The sequence below is a fragment of the Scleropages formosus genome, chromosome 10 (assembly GCF_900964775.1).
Source record: "Scleropages formosus chromosome 10, fSclFor1.1, whole genome shotgun sequence".
Lineage (NCBI taxonomy): Eukaryota > Metazoa > Chordata > Actinopteri > Osteoglossiformes > Osteoglossidae > Scleropages > Scleropages formosus.
In genome coordinates, this window is record NC_041815.1 from 10,987,908 (window position 1) to 11,003,836 (window position 15,929).

Consider the following 15,929-nt stretch of genomic DNA (forward strand, 5'->3'; position numbering starts at 1 on the left):
TTCCTGTATGGAACATTCTAGACTATGTGCCACATGCAGTAAGAGTCAAATAAAGATTGCTGTAATCCTAAAAAGTGCTGATCCACGGTGACCGCTGCATGAAAGACTTATTCTGATATGTGTTCTGCATATTTTGTCTCAGTGTTGTATAACTGTTTCATTGTTTCATTTATTTTCCGTTTGCTGGTTGTATTCATTGTCTGGCTTGTATTTACAACTTTTACAGTCTGTTGGAGACATGCAAGTATTTCATTGTGCAATGTAAATCTGTACTATGTACACATGCAGTAAAGTTACTACAGACTCCTCAAAACATGTGCCGCAATTTATTTCTAATAATCTGAAATTTTCCCTTTATTGAATATTCTACACTGTAAATAATACAGAGTAATGGTTAAAAGTGTGAGTCCACTTGCTGGATACTAGCTTTTGTGCACGCATTCAGTAAATTTTGGTCCAGAAATCAGCCTCCATATTTTCCCAATTCTTCTCTATCACTTCCCTGAAATGCTTTCACTCTTCTGACCAGTTTGTCCCATACAAGTGTAGCCCAGTTTGCCCATGTGTACTCCCGTATTACACTGGTACATCACTTTCTATATGTGACTCACATATCTCATTCGACATAATGAACCACAATGGTCCCTGCTCAGGTGTCAACTGTCCAGTAGAAGTTAATGTAGGAGGTGCATGTACATCAGATTCAAAACTGCTCTAGATGAAAAAAAAACAGTAATGTGAAACAGACCATCACTTTAGAGTGAGAGGATGTTCAGTTGCAAATACACTCCTCAAAAAAATAAAGGAACACTTTTTAATCAGAGTATAGCATCAAGTCAATTAAACTCCTGGGATATTGATCTGGTCAGTTAAGTAGCAGAGGGGGTTGTTAATCAGTTTCAGCTGCTTTGGTGTTAATTAAATTAACAAAAGGTGCACTACAGGGGCAACAATGAGATGACCCCCAAAACAGGAATGGTTTTACAGGTGGAGGCCACTGACATTTTTTCCCTCCTCATCTTTTCTGACTGTTTTTCACTAGTTTTACATTTGGCTAGGGTCAGTCTCACTACTGGTAGCATGAGGCGATACCTGGACCCTACAGAGGTGGCACAGGCAGTCCAACTCCTCCAGGATGGCACATCAATATGTGCCATTGCCAGAAGGTTTGCTGTGTCTCCCAGCACAGTCTCAAGAGCATGGAGGAGATTCCAGGAGACAGGCAGTTACTCTAGGAGAGCTGGACAGGGCCGTAGAAAGTCCTTAACCCATCAGCAGGACAAGTATCTGCTCCTTTGTGCAAGGAGGAACAGGATGAGCACTGCCAGAGCCCTACAAAATGACCTCCAGCAGGCCACTGGTGTGAATGTCTCTGACCAAACAATCAGAAACAGACTTCATGAGGGTGGCCTGAGGGCCCAACGTCCTCTAGTGGGCCCTGTGCTCACTGCCCGGCACCGTGGAGCTCGATTGTCATTTGCCGTGGAACACCAGAATTGGCAGGTCCGCCACTGGCACCCTGTGTTTTTCACAGATGAGAGCAGGTTCACCCTGAGCACATGTGACAGACGTGAAAGGGTCTGGAGAAGCCGTGGAGAATGTTATGCTGCCTGTAACATAGTAGTTTAGTAAGCAGGTTTTCATCTCTGAGCTGCGATATGATCAGATGCAAAACTTAACAATGACAAATGATCAGTGGCAAATGGCAGTGGCCTGTGTGTAACAAAGTAACCTTTTTTATCTTTGTGGATAAAAAATGAACATTTTTGTGTGTTGTGCTCTGCTGCCTTGCCAAAACAAAAGGAATTCGTGGTGGTATGGTATTTTTCATGTGTTTCACACTGGAATGACTTTGTACAGAAAAATATAATTTATTACAGAGGTACACAATGCTATTTTTAAAGGCCACAAGGTATATCCATTTCTGATGAATATCAAGCCTTATGTGCTGTATTGAAGTAGATGACAAGATGTCACCTCACCTTTCATTGCAGGTGTCAGTCATGCTGTAATGAAAATGTAATCTCAGAAATCTCCCAGAAATCACAGTCAAAATAGTTTATCCCTGTTATTATGAATTGTAAATTCTCATCTTATTTTCAAGATTGTCTGTTAAGTTGCCATCATTACTATAAGTATACTGAAAACTGTTTAAAATGTCTACCCCTTACTTGCTTCATTTGTTCTGTGAAATCATCTAAAATTAATTCAAAAAACCAAAAATACCTATATTAGAGCATGCCAATGGGGCACTGTGTCACTTTACAAAGAAATGGTTGATGCTAAGGCGGGGGTGCGGTGGCGTAGTGGGTTGGCCCTTGTCCTGCTTTCCGGTGGGTTGGGGGTTCGAGTCCTAGTGGGGGTGCCTTGTGATAGACTGGCATCCTGTTCTGGGTGTGTCCCCTCCCCCTCCAGCCTTACACCCTGTGTTGCCAGGTTAGGCTCCAGCTCCCCACTGCACAAGTGGTTCAGATGAGGTATGGTTGATACTAAAGGTCTCTCTTAACACACACTGAGGCTGAGGCCACTTGTCCCAAGCTGGCTCATAGTGAATCAGAGCCTCACCCAGCAACACAGGGAGTAAGGCTGGAGGGGACACACCCAGGACAGGATGCCAGTCCATCACAAGGCACCCCAAGCCAGACTTGAACCCCAGACCTGCCAGAGAGCAGGCCCCTGCCAAACCCACTGTGCCACCACACCCCCTCATTCTCTTAACATTTCATCTGAATTTGTCTTTCAATGACATTTAATTATCAAGTTCAAGTTGTTTTTATTGTCATTCCTCTATACAGCTTGTGTACAGTGGAACGAAATGTCGTTTCTCCGCAGACCACAGTGCAAAACAGAACATAGCACAAGACTGTAAATAAATACACAGGACAGGACGTGGATGTGGGTATGGCTGCAAGCTGTAGGCAGTTGTGGTGTAATATAGTGCTGGGTTAACTGTTTGACTGTGCCAGGTGAGTGTTGGGAGGCAGTAGGGTGTTGAGTAGTCTGACTGCCTCAGGGAAGAAACTGAGTCTGCTGGTGATGGCCCAGATGCTCCTGTACCTCCTGCCAGATGGCAACCGGGCGCAGAGTCCGCGAGAGGGGTGAGAGAGGTCGTCCACAATGCTGGTGGCCTTGCGGATGCAGCGGTTTTTGTATGAGGAGTCGATGGTAGGGGGGGAGGGGGTGCGGTGGCGCAGTGGGTTGGACCGCAGTCCTGCTCTCCGGTGGGTCTGGGGTTCAAGTCCCGCTTGGGGTGCCTTGCGGCGGACTGGCGTCCCGTCCTGGGTGTGTCCCCTTCCCCCTCCAGCCTTACGCCCTGTGTTGCCGGGTAGGCTCCGGTTCCCCGTGACCCCGTAAGGGACAAGCGGTTCTGAAAATGTGTGTGTGTGTGTGTGTGAGTCGATGGTAGGAAGAGGAACTCCAATGATCTTTTCAGCTGTTCTTATCACTCACTGTAGGGTCTTGCGGTCAGAGACTGTGCAGCTCCTGTACCACACAGTGAGACAGCTGGTCAAGACTCTCTCTACCGTCCGTCTGTAGAAAGTAGTGAGGATGGGAGGGGGAATTTGGCTTATGTTGCTTTAGAAGTTACTGTGAGGTTTGAGTAAATATTCAGTTAGAATTTCTGAACGTAAAAACTGAGATTGGAATTCAGTTCCAGATTTTGTGTTTGTCATGCTGTCATCGCTGCCGGATGGAATTGAGCGATGGACTCAGTTGTGCACTCATTTTCGGTGGTAAGCCACCAGTCAAAAGGGAAAAGCAAACAGGAAAATCCAGGAACAGGCAAAGGTTGATCCCACGGCAAATGTCACCAGGGGAAAACACCAGAATCATAGTCAAAGGAAACATGATGCACAGGTCAAAGCCAGGAAACCAGAACAGATCATCAATAGCCACAGGGGAGTTGCTGCGGTTACCCTGGGGAGGTTTCGCATTGAACTGAGTCTGGCATGTCTTCTTACATCATGCCCCGTGACTGGCTTCAGGTGTCGCCAATGAGCTGATAGATGGGGGCATGACAGTGTTACCTTTCATAATATATCTTATATATATATATTACTTAATTGTAGGGGGTGTGGTGTGGTGTGGCGGGTTTGGCCTCTGTCTGCTCTCTGGTGGGTCTGGGTTTCGAGTCTGGGTTAGGGTGCCTTGTGGTGGACTAGCGTCCCATTTTAGGTGTGTCCCCTCCCCCTCCACCCTTGTACTCTGTGTTGCCGGGTTAGGCTCCGGTTCACCATGACCTTGCTCAGGACAAGCGGTTTCAGACTGTGTATGTATTACTTTATTGTACCATTTGATGATAATCCATCCATCATTGCAACCATTATTGAGAATCATCAATGCATCTGAACTGCATGTCTTTGGACTGTGGGAGAAAAATTAAGTACCCACAGGAAACAAATGGAAACAAAGGAAGAACATATAAACTGTGTGCGTGTGCGTGTGTGTTTAAAAACCAGTAAAAATAGAAACAAGAAAGCTTTCAAGATCACAACAAAGCTTTAATGAAGAGCAACGAGGAAAACTGGCATACACATCTATTTCCACTTGCTGTGACAGGTTTGGTTTACTGTAGTACTGATATTGCTACTATTGTATATACTTAATACAGGTGGTAAATTAGAAAGATGGCATTTACTGACGTGCTTAGCGAAAATAGTTAGATAAACTTTTGCTTGTTTTATTATACAGCGCATTTTCTGGTCTGTAATAAAACTACACAAAACTTTTGACAGGTTTATATGAACCTAAATCGTACCGTCCAGCCGCATTTTAGGCGCTTTTGGGTTAGTCAATGTCTGGAACAAAAATTGAAAGAATAAAAGGCAAAAGGTTCTGCGCGCGAGCACCGTTTACCAGGTGAGGGCACCAATGAGCCATACAGGCAGCTCTCCCTTAGCATTTCGCGGCTTCTCGCTTCACTCACTCTCCCACGTACGCTCATATGCCCATTAACGCGAATGTATCACACACATTGGCATGTAATGTGTTCTTTTGCCGTTGCTTTTATACTTTATGGGGAATTTCGATGTATTTTTCATAAACATGGTAATTGTTATGGGCACTTCACTGTTTCATGAACACTGCTGCTTTAACGTGTGTGAACCCCCTTTGTCCATTAGTTTACCACGCAGTCGGTATTGGTTTACAGGAAATCATACGTGTAGTAGAACAACGGCAGTAGTGCAGGTGCAAAAATAAGTGAACCCCCACTTACATTGGCTAAACCAGGCAGGTTACCGTAAGTAGAATCAGGTGTGTAAATCATAATCATATATTCGTTTCATGAGATTTTAAGATTTACATTTTATAAGTTTATTTTAATATTTTGTTCAAGAATAATAACAATCCCCATAGGGTTCACATACTTTAAAGCAGCACTGTAAATTCAAGATTAAGGTAAAATAACCCATACGGCGTATCCAAATGTAACTGTATTGTAATAGAATTTATAATATTTATGAAACACACACACACACACATTTTCAGAGCCGCTTGTCCCTTACGGGGTCACGGAGCCTACCCGGCGGCAACACAGGGCGTAAGGCCAGAGGGGGAAGGGGACACACCCAGGACGGGACACCAGTCCGTCACAAGGCACCCCAAGCGGGACTCGAACCTCAGACCCACCGGAGAGTAGGACTGCGGTCCAACCCACTGCGCCACCGCACCCCTGTTTATGAAACGTAAAGTATATATTTAAATGATGAATAATAAATGTTCTTGTGGATAGGTACTCATTACAGTATGGAAAACACTGTACCAGCAGGTGATGATGACGAGAGAATCAGAATGCAGGCACAACTGTGTGGTTTTCGGCGGACAATTTTTTACAACCCGAGGCAGGCAGGAACTACATCTATGCAGAACAAATTGAAATTATTTCCCTCTGTGCTCCGGAAAAAAGCACCCTTCCACCAGCCTCCCCCGACAGCTTATCCTGGAATCACTGAGCGCTAAGATAGGAGGGGTACGCCAGTCCATCGCAGGGTAATTCCACACAACTAGTATGTACAGCATATGACACAACTGTTTCCGCTTCACTTCCCGCTTCTACTCCTACTAGGGCGTCCTTGAGTAGCGGTCGCTATAGTCCTTAATGCAACTTATTCCATGCATTTCATGAAGTCAATGCAATAGCATATCAAATGTGTTATCTGCTCAGTTAAGTAAGATTCACATGCCGTGGCCACGCCCACAATCATTGTAAAAAAAGAAAAAAAAACAGTGCTTTACATTGTAGGAGGCGCGGTGGGTTGGACCGGTGGGTCCTGGGGTTCCAGTCCCGCTTGGGGTGCCTTGCGACGGACTGGCGTCCCGTCCTGGGTGTGTCCCCTCCCCTTCCAGCCTTACGCCCTGAGTTGCCGGGTTAGGCTCCGGTTCTCCGCGACCCCGTATGTATGGGACAAGCGGTTCAGAAAGTGTGAGTGCTTTACATTGTGCGTTGACACTGTACACCAACGCGTGCAGCAGCTCCGCTGTGAACGCTGAGTGGTAGCGCCCCAGGGGTCCCTGCTCGCACAACATCTCGACTTCACCTCTGTAGCGCTGCAGCTTGCTTTTTGTGGTAGCACAGGAAGTCTTTTTTTACCCTGCTTAAGTTACAGTGCCTCGCGGACGAACCGTACTGTTCCACGCTGGAGCCGTGCGCTATGACCAAGCGCCACAGCCCAAGATGTGAGTAACGCACCGATGGCAAGTCTTCGTTACACCGCTGCAAGTTAAAGTAATAATATTATTTCGAAACGAGAAAAACTGGAAACACACGGTGGATCAGTTCTGAATTTGTATCTTTCCTGCTCTCTTAACTTAAACATAAAAAGTGAGTTTTTATGCATTCTATTGGTCGTAATATTATTAATTATATTTACCCGGTGGCAGCGTTATGGGCTGAATTTGAGGATGTTGCCACGTGAAAGGTATGATGTGATCCTGCCAGAACAGAACTTGCATAGAGCATGAAAATGTAGGTATTTTTCGCGTGTTCAAGTGCAGTAAAGTAGATGACACCGTGACTACGTTGTGTTTCCGAGACATGAGAATACTCTTTGGGCTTTATTTAGTATTATTATTTCTGCTTATGATCGCTGTGAAGCTGCTGCAATAACTTTAACCGAATGTTGCGTGCAGAGAGTAAATCCCTTTCAAAGGTCAAAATAATCAGCAAAATCAATGGTAAGAACAGCTGAAAAGATCATCCGAGTTCACTGGGGATATGTTGATCTGGCGCCTAGTGTTTGCCGTTCATTGTATGGTTGATGTTATTTTTTACTAAATTTAAAAATCTATAACACTAACACACACACACACTTTCAGAACCGCTTGTCCCATACGGGGTTGCGGGGAACCGGAGCCAACCCGGTAACACAGGGCGTAGGGCCGGAGGGGGAGGGGACACACCCAGGACGGGACACCAGTCCGTCGCAAGGCACCCGAAGCGGGACTCGAACCCCAGACCCACCGGAGAGCAGGACTGCAGCCCAACCCACTGCACCACCCCACCCCCAAAATCTGTATCATATGTTGTTGATTATGGTATAATAACCGCTTTTCATTTTAAGGACGTATTTAGTGTATCTTTTGTAGAAGTAAATTTGTTGGATATCTTTCAATAGTAATGGATGAGCAATAATTATATATGTACCTTTTTTTGCAGATTTTATATGATATAGTCATTGTATTCAGATATGCAAGGTTTTGAGCTATCTGGTCTGTTCAATAGTTGTAATAGATGTACGTTTTTATTTGCTGTCTGAAAATAATTTAAAAGAAAGTGAGAGTATACAATAGTTTCCTGATTCCAAGAGCTGGCAGGGGAATTGACATCTACATTGACATTTACATTTATATTAACATTTACATTTATTCATTAAGCAGACACTTTTCTCCAAAGTGACATACATCTCATAGAAAATACAATATTTGCATTACATTACCAGAAGGAGACGTATGATTCTAAACTACAGTTAGTTTGTTACTTTCTACCATATGACCCAATGTACATCACACGAGTAACTGCATAAGGTTCATGTGAATATCGACAATTCCTAATCACATTCCTAATAATTTTTTTTAAAACATTTACATATATTTACATAGTAGCTGCATGAAGGTTTGTCCTTTGTTCAACAGTTATGATCTCAAAGTTATAGAGCATGAACATTTACACATTACATGAGTTTAAGAGACCATGGCAGAAGTGAATTGGGACGAGGTGAGTTTTGAGACCCTTTTTAAATGTAGACAGATTCAGCAGTTCTGAGTGAGAGGAGGAGGTAGCTCTGGCTCCAATGACTGTCATCCCGAACACAGGAGAAGGACTTGGCAGACTCAGGTGCATGCTCTTTATTTATATGGGAAATCCAAGCAACTCATTGAGACAGGCAGGGTTCAGGCAAATTGCATTCATCGTTCAACAAGGGAATCCGAAGATCAAAGTTGGGGATGGTGCGAAGGTTGGGGAGCCAAAGGAGTCGTCACTGGGGAATAGGAGAAAGGGTATTGAAGAAAACACAGGCAAATGAAGCACAGGGTGTGAGGCTCTCGTTGCAGTTGCTCAAAGCAAGGTTCAGCAGTCGGTTCTGGTTGAGTTGCCTAATTTATACTTGCGTGCCTTAATCTCTGGCAGGTGTGGAGGTGGGTCATATGACTGCAGGCGTGACAATGACATTGGACCCAGAATGGAAAACCTTCATGCTTTTGGACCTTTTGTGCGTGGGACCACCAAGCTGGCAGAGGTGGAGGAGTGTAGCAGTTTGGTTGGGGTGTAGATCAGGTCTTGTAGATATCTAGGAGCACTTCCATCTATGCTTTTGTAGGAAATAACCTGAGTCTTGAATTTGATCTGACCAGCTATAGGAAGTCAGTGCAGAGATACGAGGAGGGAAGATACGTGGGAACACTTTGGCAGGTCAAACACAAGTCATGCAGCCTAGTGTTCTGTATCAGCTCTAGAGGTTTGATGGCAGTAGCAGGAAGGCCAGACAGGAGAGAGTTGCAGTATTCTGGGTAGGATATCACCATGGCCTGGACAAGCATTTGCTCAGAGTCTGTTGTTACGTAGGGATGGATCCTGTGGATGTTATGCAGGGTGTATCTGCAGGTCCGAGTTGTGGCTTCGATGTGCTGAGAGAAAGACAGACTTCAGTCAATCATCACTCCTAGACTCTTAGCCAAGGAGGTAAACAAAATTAGTGAGTTGTCCAGTTTGATAAGAGAGTTCATGACAGGAAAACAGGCCAGCTGGGTGGTGAAGGACCTCTGTTTTGGAGAGGTTAAGTTCTAAGTGGTGATCAGACATCCAACCAGAGATGTCTGATAGGCAGACAGTGATGCGCAAGGAAATATCTGTTGCTCCAGGTGGAAATGAGAGGAAGAGCTGGGTATCATTGGCATAGCAGTGGTAGTTGAATCCATGAGAAGCAATGACAGGGCTGAGGGAAGAGGTGTAGGTTGAGAAGAGTAGGCGGCCCAGTACTGAGCCCTGGGGGACACCAGTTAGAAGCTGAGGAGATGAACAGGAGCCCTGCTAGACCCCTTAAAGAACTTACACTGAGTAAGTATACTTAAAATTCAGTTGTTTCACTGATGGGGGTGCAGTGGTGCAGCGGGCTTGGGTCCTGCTCTCTGGCAGGTCTGGGGTTCAAATCCTGCTTAAGGTGCCTTACAACGGACTGACGTCCTGTCCTGCGTGTGTCCCTTCACCCCCAGGCTTGTGCCCTGTGTTGCCGGGTTAGGCTCCGGTTTGCTGCGACTCCACTTGGGACAAGTGGTTTTGGACAGTGTGTGTTTCACTGATATATTACTTCTTATTTATAACCATTTCAGTCAAATAAATAGATAAATTTTAAAATCAAAGACACCCCAGAAAGGTGAAATGTTCAGTAGGTTTGCCTACTTTTTGGTACACATTAATGACATGTTCCATTTTTATAAAAAGGATAAACATTCCCATTCAGCGTTATTTCATTACAGGTACCACTTTTCAGTAAATATAAGCATCTTATAGCCTTGATAGCATCTGTGTGTCTGAGTGTGCAATTGCATGTAAAATGAAGGCGATATTGAACATCTACATATTGTGAGTATTGCCCAATCAGCTTTTACATCAGGAAATACAATAGTAAATCATCATGCCAGTGCTGTTGAATTCAGATGTACATATCAGAAGTGGCACACGGTCCTTTACATAGGTGGTGTGTGGTGTTTACAGTCCAATAACAGGCCAACAGCATGTGTGTGGCAGCAAAATCATTCAGTATTCACACTGAACAGTCAAACCTTGAACAGAATCAGAGACTGAAGTTGAGGCTGCTTTGACATGTTTAGATTAAATATCAGCTTCTCTTTGTTGTGATCATGTTGTGTGATGCTGAGCTGCCTTGGTAGAAACAACTTAAGTAAAAATGTTTAGATATGTAAGGAAAGCAGTGGTTGTCTACTAGTATAATAACCCAGCAACAAAGGATAAATAAGGAAAATGTATAGAATCTGCAGCGGTGGTTAGAAAACAGTCGGTGTCTAACGAAACTCCATTATAAGACGGATTCTGCAATGTGAATTTAGAATGTTTTAGATTCTGGGATTCTGGAGCATTGCTATGAAAAGTAGATTCCTGTCAAAAACTTGCTGACAGTGCCATCCCCAGGCACCCATCACAAGCAGTGTTGCAAATAGCCAGTTTTCCTTGAGGACTGGAGTGCTGATGGGTAACTGGGTTTGCAGATGCAGTGTGCTTGTCATGGAGATTTGCTGGGGACCTATGGACTGGATCCACTCTGTCTGATACATCTCAGCCCACTGGTCCTTAACAGAGGAGATGTGCCCCTTTAGATAATGCTGGGAATACACTTCATATTTATCATCAACTTTGTTAGATTGTTCAGATACCATAGGTGGTGTAGTTTTGTAGCAATGCTTGGGCACAAACTTCTCAGTTTACTTATAAGTGCAGAAGAGGCTTGCTTAGGTACAGATGCTGCAGTCGCTTGACAGGTAGACATGGCATTGTAACATTGCAGATCCAGCTCTGAAAGCAAGTGTTTGCATTTTCTTGTGTTTGGTTTCCTTCAATGGTCTGGCTTCTTCTCACAATCCAAAGCGTTGTTGTTCTGATCTGTGAGTGTCTAAGTGAGACAGAGATGGTTAAATTGAGATTTGAATGTCAGGTAAAATGTCTTGAAAAATTCTTAGGGCAAAAAAAAGTGTCACGCAAAGCTTTGGGCTCCAGTGGGGCAAAAGACACATGGATACTGTCCAACGGGATAGATGAAATTTTTCCGTTCATCACTTCAGCCTTTTAAAAATCTTTATCCTATAAATAAGCCATAAAAACCATCATGCCACTACTAAAATATCTACAGTAAAATAAAAACAATAAAACCAATCAATATAATCATTGCATGACAGTATCTTAAAAACACTGAAAAAACCATATCAAGGCTAAAACAATAAATTAAAGGAAACCTACCTGGTAACTAATATATAAACAATACAAATACAAGTAACCAGAAACATCAAACAAGCAAAAAAATATTAAATACGGATTATTTAAGAAACACCCGCATACATAATGAAAAATAAATTGGACTAAAATAAACTAAAATTAGATAATAAGTAAACATCACACAGGTAGATATCTTCAAAGATGGGCCGAAAGCCAAGCCGATCCAAGGTTCTCTTCCAGAATTTTAGTGTATTTAGTTCCATCCATTCTTCCATCAATCTTAAGATTCCAAATCCCTGCAGATGAAAAGCGCCCCCACAGCACTTTGCTGCCACCACCATACTTCAGGAATGGTGCTTTTTTGAGGCATGGGCAGTGTTAGGTTTGTTCTATATATAGCGCTTTGAATTTTGACTTTAAACCTCTAGCTTCATCTGACCACAACATCTTTTCCCACATCCTCACTCGGTCCCTCTCGTTCATTGTGGTGAACTTCAGACATAGTGGTGAACTTCACACATACCTTTTTATGGATATTCTTGACCAATGGCTGTTTTCCTGCCACCTTCCCAAATAGGTCAGTATTATGGAGAGCTCTTGATATTGTCGACTCACGCACCCTCAGTTTCAGCAGCTGACTTTTGTAGTCCCTTCAAAGCAATGGCTGGTTTCTTTGTCACTGCTCTAATCAGTTTACATCTTTCTATGGCGCTTAGTTTTGATGGACAGCGTTCTTTGCATACATTCATCTGTGATACACCTTCCATTTCCTGATGATGGATCTAATAGTGCTCACTGGGACACCCAAACACTTGCACCTTTTTCATGATTCATTGTGCATTTCAATCACATTATCAGTTTCTTCTGTGGTACACGCTTTAATCTTCATTTTTGAAATATGTTCACAGCCTGAGTAATGACCTCTACACACAGGGATTGCTCACTGGTAGAAACTAATTATTCAATTATGTTCAAATAAGAGGCAAATATATGTTGTTTAAGAACAGTTTGCCACTTTAAGCTTTTGGAGCACAAGGGTTCCATCCATCCATCCATCTTCCTCCGCTTTTATCCGGGGCCGGGTCGCGGGGGCAGCAGTCCGAGCAGAGTACTCCAGACTTCCCTCTCCCCGCACACCTCCTCCAGTTCCTCTGGGGGAACCCCAAGGCGTTCCCAGGCCAGCCGGGAGACATAGTCTCTCCAACGTGTCCTGGGTCTGCCCCGAGGCCTCCTCCCAGTGGGACAAGCCCGGAGCACCTCCCCAGGGAGGCGTCCAGGAGGCATCCGGAACAGATGCCCGAGCCACCTCAACTGGCTCCTCTCGATGCGGAGGAGCAGCGGCTCTACTCCGAGCTCCTCCCGGGTGACTGAGCTCCTATCCCTAAGGGTGCGCCCAGCCACTCTGCGGAGGAAACTCATTTCTGCCGCTTGTATCCGCGATCTCATTCTTTCGGTCATGATCCAGAGTTCATGACCATAGGTGAGGGTAGGAACGTAGATCGACCGGTAAATTGAGAGCTTCGCCTTACGACTCAGCTCCCTCTTCACCACAACAGACCGGTACAATGACCGCATTACTGCGGACGCCGCACCGATCCGTCTGTCAACCTGCCGCTCCATTTTTCCCTCACTCGTGAACAAGACCCCGAGATACTTAAACTCCTCCACTTGAGGGAGCAAGTCCCCCCTAACCCGGAGGGGGCAATCCACCTTTTTCCGACTGAGAACCATGGCCTCGGATTTGTAGGTGCTGATTCTCATCCCCGCCGCTTCGCACTCGGGTGCAAACCTCCCCAGTGTACGCTGCAAGTCTTGACCTGATGAAGCCAACAGGACCACATCGTCCGCAAAAAGCAGAGACGAGATCTCGCGGCCACCAAAACAGACACCCTCCGTTCCCTGACTGCGCCTAGAAATTCTGTCCATGAAGATAATGAACAGAATCGGTGACAAAGGGCAGCCCTGGCGGAGTCCAACATGCACCGGGAACAGGTCTGACTTACTGCCGGCAATGCGAACCAAGCTCCTGCTCCAGTCATACAGGGAACGAACAGCTCGTAGCAACGAGCCCTGAACCCCATAATCCCGAAGTACCCCCCAAAGGATGCCACGAGGGACACGGTCGAATGCCTTCTCCAGGTCCACAAAACACATGTGGACTGGTTGGGAAAACTCCCACGAACCCTCCAGCACCCTAGTGAGGGTATAGAGCTGGTCCAGTGTTCCACGGCCAAGCGAAAACCGCATCGCTCCTCCTGAATCCGAGGTTCGACTATCAGTCGGATTCTCCTTTCCAGTACCCTGGCATAGACTTTCCCAGGGAGTCTAAGGAGTGTGATCCCCCTGTAGTTGGAACACAATCTCCGGTCCCCCTTCTTAAAAAGAGGGACCACCACCCCGGTCTGCCAGTCCAGAGGCACCATTCCCGAACTCCACGCGATGCTGCAGAGGCGTGTCAGCCAAGACAGCCCCACAACATCCAGAGACTTGAGAAACTCGGGGCGGATCTCATCCACCCCCGGAGCCTTGCCACCGAGGAGTTTTTTGACTACCTCAGCACCTTTAGCCAGGGTAATGGACGAGTCCCCCTCCAGGTCCCCAGCCTCAGCTTCCTCTACGGAAGGCGTGTCGGAGGGATTGAGGAGATCCTCAAAGTACTCCTTCCACCGCCCGACAACATCCTCAGCTGAGGTCAGCAGCGCACCACTTCCACTGTAAACAGTGTTCGTGGAACACCGCTTCCCCCCTCTGAGTCGCCGGACAGTTTGCCAGAATCTCTTTGAGGCCGACCGAAAGTCTTCCTCCATGGCCTCACCGAACTCCTCCCAAGCCCGAGTTTTTGCCGCAGCGACTGCCAGAGCCGCGCTCCGTTTGGCCCGTCGGTACCTGTCAGCTGCTTCAGGAGTCCCATGAGCCAGTCAGGCCCAATAGAACTCCTTCTTCAGCTTGACGTCATCCCTTACTTCCGGTGTCCACCACCGTGTTCGGGGATTGCCGCCGCGACAGGCACCGGAGACCTTATGGCCGCAGCTCCGAACCGCCGCACCGACAACGGAGGAGCGGAACATAGTCCATTCAGACTCAATGTCCCCCACCTCCCTCGGGACCTGGTTGAAGCTCTGTCGGAGGTGGGAGTTGAAGACCTCTCTGACAGGGGCCTCCGCCAAACGTTCCCAACAGACCCTCACTATGCGTTTGGGCCTGCCAGGTCTGTCCAGCTTTTTCCCCCGCCATCGAATCCAACTCACCACCAGGTGGTGATCAGTTGACAGCTCAGCCCCTCTCTTCACCCGAGTGTCCAAGACATATGGCCGAAGATCAGAAGAAACGACTACAAAGTCGATCATCGACCTCCGACCTAGGGTGTCCTGGTGCCAAGTGCACTGATGGACACCCTTATGCATGAACATGGTGTTCGTTATGGATAAACCGCGACTAGCACAGAAATCCAATAACAACTCACCGCTCGGGTTCAGATCAGGGAGGCCGTTCCTCCCAATCACGCCCCTCCAGGTATCACTGTTGCTGCCCACGTGGGCGTTAAAGTCCCCCAGTAGAACGACAGAGTCCCCAGTGGGAGCGCTTTCCAAGTCCCAAAAACCAGAGTTGGCGCCTGAGGTTTGGGTCGGCCGGGCACTCGGCCCCGACCACCGCCCAAATCACAATGCACCGGCCCCTTATGGTTTCTCCGGCAGGTGGTGAGCCCACCGAAGAGCGGCTCCACATCGTGGCTTCGGGCTGAGCCCGGCCAGGCCCCGTGGGCATAGACCTGGCCACCAGGCGCTCGCATGCGAGCCCCCCCCCAGGCCTGGCTCCAGGGTGTGGCCCCGGTGACCCCATACCGGACGGGGTAAACGAAAGCCTTGATTTTTTCTTCATAAGGGGTTTTTGAACCGCGCTTTGTCTCGTCTGTCATCCAGGACCTGTCTGCCATGGGAGACCCTACCAGGGGCATATAGCCCCAGACAACATAGCTCCTGGACTCATTCAGGCACTGACTGTGGCTTTCTGTTCAGGAAGCCAAGCACCCAGTTGCACAGGAAGGTGTTGAGGCCTAGGTGGCTCAGCTTTGTAATTAGGTGCTGTGGGATGATATGTTAAATACTGAACTGAAATCAGTGAATAGCATCCTCACATAGGAGCCTTTTTTCTCCAAGTGTGACAGGGCTGGTTTGTGGGCTGACATTACGTCCTCAGTGGAGTGATTTGTGCAGTATTCAAACTGAAGGGGGTCAATATGCAGGGGAGGTTGGATTTGATGTACTGCATGACTAGCTGCTTGAAGCATGACTGCTTCAGCACTGGGATGATGGTGGTGGTCTTGAAGCATATAGGGACCAGTGCTTGTACCAACATTCATTCGAGATACACAGGACAAGATGTTATACCCCATGCGTATATTATAATTAGGGCTGTCACGATTACTTGATTAATTTCGAGTACCCGGTTTAAAAAAATCCTCGAGTACAATTTGCCATGTCGA

General features: G+C 46.4%; 1 protein-coding gene across 5 annotated transcripts in view; it reads left to right on the top strand.

Moving 5' to 3' along the window:
• LOC108938302 (RNA-binding Raly-like protein) overlaps nt 1-15,929 on the top strand; it is a 148,017-nt gene that overhangs the window by 98,493 nt on the left and 33,595 nt on the right. The window contains exon 1 of one of the 5 annotated variants that reach the window (XM_029255594.1): nt 6,637-6,678. The exons of the other annotated variants lie outside the window; for them this stretch is intronic. Within the exon in view, the coding sequence (XP_029111427.1) occupies nt 6,654-6,678 (25 nt within the window). The 5' untranslated portion in view covers nt 6,637-6,653. Of the gene's footprint in view, nt 1-6,636; nt 6,679-15,929 lie in introns of those variants that run through there. 5 annotated transcript variants of the gene reach the window in all.